The 6,219-nt window shown below is 37.1% G+C and overlaps 1 protein-coding gene across 7 annotated transcripts in view; it reads left to right on the top strand.

Moving 5' to 3' along the window:
* The window catches only part of tex2 (testis expressed 2), a 52,182-nt gene that overhangs the window by 37,243 nt on the left and 8,720 nt on the right, over nt 1–6,219 (top strand). For all 7 annotated transcript variants that reach the window (XM_016540158.1, XM_016540159.1, XM_016540161.1 and 4 more), the window contains exons 3-4: nt 4,831–5,031; nt 5,480–5,798. In XM_016540158.1, coding sequence (XP_016395644.1) covers nt 4,831–5,031; nt 5,480–5,798 — 520 coding nt within the window. The remainder of the gene's footprint in view (nt 1–4,830; nt 5,032–5,479; nt 5,799–6,219) is intronic.

Genomic DNA, 6,219 nt, shown 5'->3' with positions numbered 1-6,219 from the left:
TTGGATGTAATAATGAACATAGCAGTCATCATTTACTCCCGACATCTGAGCCGCTGAAGACGCAGTGGTTTACGTTTGTTTTTGAAGGGAATGCGCCCCCGATCTACCTAAATGCATCTATCTTCACGCAAATCATTCGTGATCCAGCTTCACCTCCAGAAGAAGTGAATGTAAGGTTTTTAATGAATCTTTGCAAATCGCCTTTCCTAATAACATGCTAGTTAGCAAGTTTCACGATGAATGCGGCTAAAGTTTACCATCTCTCAGAGAGCGGCTCGGAAGAGAGGGGCGGGGCGAGCAGAGCTCATTTGCATTGAAAGCGGCATGCAAGAAAACAGCTTGCTCTGAAAAGAGCTGTTTATGACGGGGTAAAAATGCTGTTGTTTTACACCACCATTGAGAAATTTTAACCAAACGATGTTACAGACTTTTCATTAAGATCCTAAAGAATCATATCAACTTGTGGAAAATTGGAATCCGATGACCCCTTTAAGGGTAAGTTTAGGGTAAGTGTAGGTTTAGGGTAGGGGTAGGTATGGACATTAAAAAAGCCTCAAACCACAAGAATAAGATGCTGGTAGAACAATCTGATAGGTAGCATTTTTCACTATCGATTTGTGCTACCTATCTTTTTAATGGGAGGTAGCACAATCTGAGCAGGTAGCACAAATCGTCAGAACACCGGCCGTAGCTGTCAGGCAAGATGGCGGATAGCAGCGGCGGCACATAATATCCGCGTTCTGATTGGTCAGATCGCCTGTCAGTAAAGCTCCCTGTGAACGGTCAATTTGTCTGAACTTGGGACTAATCCATATTTAGCCAACTGTCTGTATCTATTCCTACAGACTTGTCATGGATGTGATAATTGTTGTGTATATGTATCATCAAGGGTAACGCAAGTACATTGAAGTATTGTGACCTTTAAATATTGTGAGAGGTTTGCAAGCTAAAGCATCTGGGCCCGTATTCACAAAACATTTTATCTTACCGCTAAGAGTTCTCCTAAATAGCAGTAAAAGTTTTCTTTTAAAATTTATTCACAAAGCTGCTGAAACAGACTTTTACTAAGGAATAGAGAGAAGTCTTATGCTAAGAGTAAGAGCGGGGTTGACCTTGTTGCTATGGATGATGTCAGCATGCTTACTAAATATGCACACAGTGATTGGCTGATAGGGGAGGAGTCTCTGTCAGGGATTCATTCATTGAAGTATTGTAGAGCGCGATATTATGTTGCCATAATCAAGTAGAGGTTTAAAAATAAAAATGTTAATAGCCTGCATTTTAAAATCTTTATTTGAATGTGGCAAAGTGTCACTAATTAAACAATATAATATATATGTATATGTTCAGCTAATTGTCAGACTGTATGCTTCTCGTAAAAAATTTGTGAATATACATATAAACAGCCTTTTAATTAACTAACAGAGTAGAATAATCATGGCTGATAGTAAGACATGCAAACAAAAAAGAAAACCAAACTGGACGCAAGAACAGCTGTTACTTTTTGCCTAGTTGGTTAATGAAAACAAGCATATAATCAAAGGAAAATTTGGAATAACCTCCAAAACCAAAAGCTCATTATCGTCAAATGTTTCTAAAATCTTTACGTTCCGAGGCAGATTGCCGGCAACCACCATTTTAGGATAGTTTGTGGCTTGGTCTTAGTGACTTAGACTCTTCACTACTCCTAACATTTCACAGATTTAGGAGCTAGTTTTAGTGCTAAAGCGCTTTGTGAAATACTCTTAGAGCAAAAATTTAGGAGTCCTAAATTTAGGACTGACACACCCATTATTTTTAAGATTTTCTCCTAAATTGGTAAGTTATGAGCTACTTTTAGCCTTAAGATGTTTTGTGAATATGGCCTCAAATCTCTAGTCTAGTGTCTCCTTATTAATCCAGTAAGCATTGACCCTGATGTAGCTTCTCTGCCTCGCACACTGCAAAAGTCTGTTGTTGTTGACACTTACTTCATTTTGCCAAGCCTAGCTATTATGGTGTGGGTAGACTGCTTCCTGAATTGACAGTTGATTTAAGTCATACTAGGGTGAAGAGTGTTAAGTTAACCAGAGTCTTGAAAAGAGTTCCACTGCTGAGAATGGCTGAAGGCCTTCACAAAAAAGCTGATGACCAGCTTATCTAGTGTACTGCGGCTCTCTAGGACCGAACTTGCCTACCCCTGCACTAGGTCATGGTGGATGTTGTTGTCATGTTTTAATGCAGGACAAGAGAGCGTTTATGAGAAATTAACAATATAAACTAAGGTGTCTCCAGAGATAGTTGTGACGTATCAACCTTCCGAATCTGGGTCCAAGCCTCCACTTTATTTCAAGCAAGAATATTGTCTCAACAGCCATTTATGAGCACATTATAGCACACCTTTAAGCTAAGCGTTCATAAACTCACTGTGTACACTACCGTCTTCAGGCTCACATTCTGCCAGACAACAATATTTTCATGATTTATTGAAGATGAACCGTTGTCTGGCCAACTGAGATTTCAGTTTGGATATAAAGGTTAGGATCATGATTTTTCTATAGTACTACAGCACACTGTGCATATTATTATTGTTTATAGTTTGCTTGTTTGGACACAGTAATGTTATGTCAGAATGAACTACTTGATACTACCAGCCAGGAATGCTCATAATCAGGCTCATTATCATCATCGTCACCACCACAGTCTGTTGGTCTCTGCTGACATAGCCATTTATCTAAACTCAACTGAAGCAAGGAGGCACCAGAGATCATGTTTTTTGTTAAAGCTGTTATCCTTATCATTGGCTAGGTCCTTGATTGAAGTAAAATCTAACAAATGAAGAGGTTTAGAACATTCAGGGATGTTTTTAATGTAAGTACTGCAATTTAATTATACTGGGGAAGTTTTTTTTTTCCCCAGCTTAAGAGCGATAACAGTTAAAATCCGTCCAATTTTTAAAAAGCACATGCTGCAGTGATATTAACTCCGCACATAACTGCAGTCTGCAGCGCATGCTTAGAATAAACAAAGTTGTTGTCTATGGTGGAAGCTGAAATAGTTATAATAGTAAAACTGTTACTTCAGTTAAAATATTTCTATATTATAATTTTTGTTCTTGGAGTGAATGGACTTCAATCATCGTTTTAGCACAAACAAATAAGTGAAAATTAAATTATTTTCATTTGCACCAGTGGTGGTATTGGTCGTTTATTATTATACGTTTACCCTGACTGATTGAGTGGAAGAGAGTAATGTGTGGTACTTCGTCATTTTGCCTGAGCTGTGTAATATTATCAGGCCTACCTTTGTTCATCTGACTGCCCATCCTTCAGCCAACAAAGGCAGTACAGTCCTTCCTCATACTTGTTTACTTAACAGTGCTTTAAATAATTTGTTCATTTTGGCCTTGTAGAGTGTGTTTTTGTTGTTTTTTAAGATTTATTTTTGCCATTTTTGCCCTTATTTTGATAGGACAGTTAGTTGACAGAAAGCGAAGTGCCAGAAAGAGAGGGGGGCGGGATTGGGAAAGGTTGCCTGAAGCACAACGGAGCTAAATATGTCGGCGCGCTGCCCACGAGGCTGTCGGCATCAACTCCTTGTTGTGTTTTTAATTACATGTCCTGGTCAGGCAATGCTTTTCAGGGGCATTTTTCTCCATTTTGCTTTTAGGGGCCAATTACTGAATGCTTGTCAAATTTTGACTGAATTGTGGTCAAGTGGTCTACATAAGAGTTATCAAATGGTTAAAAAAAAAAAAAACTTTTTGATGTTTCAGTTGAAGTGTTTGATACAAACTTCTAAAACTGAACACAGTGGTACTATTTAGTCTGAGAAAAAAATAATCACTTACTATTCAGAATCAGAAGAGCTTTATTACCAGGTATGTTTACACACACAAGGAATTTGACTTGACAACAGCAGCTACCAGTGCAGAAGAAAGTACAGACATAGTGCAGACATACATAGGAATAACACAGTAGGAATGGAATATAACACTAATATAAGAAAAAAACAGAAATTAAATAATGGGGCCAATTACTGAATGCTTGTCAAATTTTGACTGAATTGTGGTCAAGTGGTCTACATAAGAGTTATCAAATGGTTAAAAAAAAAAAAAACTTTTTGATGTTTCAGTTGAAGTGTTTGATACAAACTTCTAAAACTGAACACAGTGGTACTATTTAGTCTGAGAAAAAAATAATCACTTACTATTCAGAATCAGAAGAGCTTTATTACCAAGTATGTTTACACACACAAGGAATTTGACTTGACAACAGCAGCTACCAGTGCAGAAGAAAGTACAGACATAGTGCAGACATACATAGGAATAACACAGTAGGAATGGAATATAACACTAATATAAGAAAAAAACAGAAATTAAATAATGTACTATATACAGAAATAGAAGTATAGGAAAAAATTTAATTGTTGAAATAAATGTAAAGATATGTTATAAGGGTGCAGATATGGTATTTACAAAGTGTGCAGTTTACAAGTGTACAAAATGGATTCTGTGTATAAATATGTCAGTTTTGATGGACGATGTATAATCGTGATAGCAGTTATTGCCTTTTATATTGGAAAAAAACAAAACAACAAAAACATTTAGAATGGATTGTGTTTCTTTTTATTCAGAATCATTCATAACTTTGAACGCATTTGTAGAAAAACTGCATTCTCAACTTGCAATGTTTCTCAGAAGGTAGAAGCTGTATTATATGTGACATAATGGTTAAAGGTCTGGCTTGTAACCCAACAGTGTAGATTGTGCTTAGCCCCTTATTTACTACTTATTTTTCTTTTTTGTGGGCCATTTGTTGCGTTGTAAAATTTCTGTGCTTATGTTTTCAGGGTTGGATGAATGAGATCCACAGCTATGACCCTGAGACGTATCACGCCACACTCACTCACTCTGTGTATGTGCGTCTGGAGGGCTCTGTCCTGCGACTGTCCAAACCTAACCGCAATATTCCCCGCCGGGCAACCTTCAACGAGCTCAAACCTGACGTCACCTATGTTAGCCAGAAAATCTATGATCTCACCAACAGTAAGGTGGGTGGTAGACACGATCTCCAAGTGCAAAACCTGTTTTGTTGCTTTGAATTTCTGCAATTAATTTACCCCAGTGCACTTAATGTACAGGCCCTATTCAAACTTTGTTTTGTAGAGAATTTAGTTTTTTGTTAATGTAAATTAAGGTTTGAAAATCTCTTTGACTCGAATTACAGAATGTTTCTTTAATTGAATTATAGAATGTGACATAGAATTTTAGTATTTAAAATGTTACTGACAAACAGGGCACCATAGTAATATTTCCATGAATAATTGTACATTGAAACTTTTTTTCTTGCATTTACTGTAAGCGTCTGTGATACAGCATCTCATTTGCACAGAACAAAGTGTGAAATCTGAATGTTTTTTTAAAACGTTCTATTTAAAACAAAACTTATTAAACCCTTTAAATGCATACTATATGAACATTTGAGTTCTTGTATTACAGATCTACCTGGTGCCTCATAGCCTGGCCAGGAAAAGAGTGTGGAATAAGAAGTATCCCATCTGCATTGAGCTGGCCAAGCAGGATGACTTCCTGGCCAGAGTGCAGGGAGATAAGTCTGACGTGGTGGAGGAGAAGACCCCTGCAGCAGGAGACAGGCCTGAGGCTGTAGCCACTAGTGAGGAACCTAAGAGAGTGCACACAGAACCTGTGCTGTACCTGTTTGGGAGAACAGGAAGAGACAAAGAGGAATGGTTCAGAAGGATGCTACTTGCGTCCAAGCTGAAATCCGAAGCCAAGAAGCCCTCTGGCCTGCCTACAAGTAAAACATTTACAAATGGTCCTTTATTCAAATCATTAGTACTTTCTTTAAGAAAAAGTATATTTGCAATGATAGCACAATAGATACTTTTCACATTTCTGGGGTTCTCAGAAGTGGAAGTCATCATAGTTGGGTAAACTGGTTGTGAATGGAAACTGCAACAAATAGAATTTTTGCATTCCCATTTGCTCCAATTGCATACGAAAAAAATTGTTTAAAAAAGTGTTTGACTTTCCGAAATAGAAAAAAATATTCAAGAGAGATTTATTCGTGTTGGTCAGAAAAGAGAAAGGTGTTTAATTTGCCATCACTCCCTCACCTTTTGCATTAGAAAAACTCTTGCAGTACCATTAACTAGTTTTTTTTTAAATTCAATACCAAGATAATATAACACAAAGTATAATTTAAATTTATATATATA

The sequence above is a fragment of the Sinocyclocheilus rhinocerous genome, unplaced genomic scaffold (genome assembly GCF_001515625.1).
Source record: "Sinocyclocheilus rhinocerous isolate Xijiao unplaced genomic scaffold, SAMN03320098_v1.1 scaffold2593, whole genome shotgun sequence".
Taxonomy (NCBI): domain Eukaryota; kingdom Metazoa; phylum Chordata; class Actinopteri; order Cypriniformes; family Cyprinidae; genus Sinocyclocheilus; species Sinocyclocheilus rhinocerous.
Note: the sequence above shows the minus strand (reverse complement) of the source record. Positions and strands in the feature narration are given on the sequence as shown.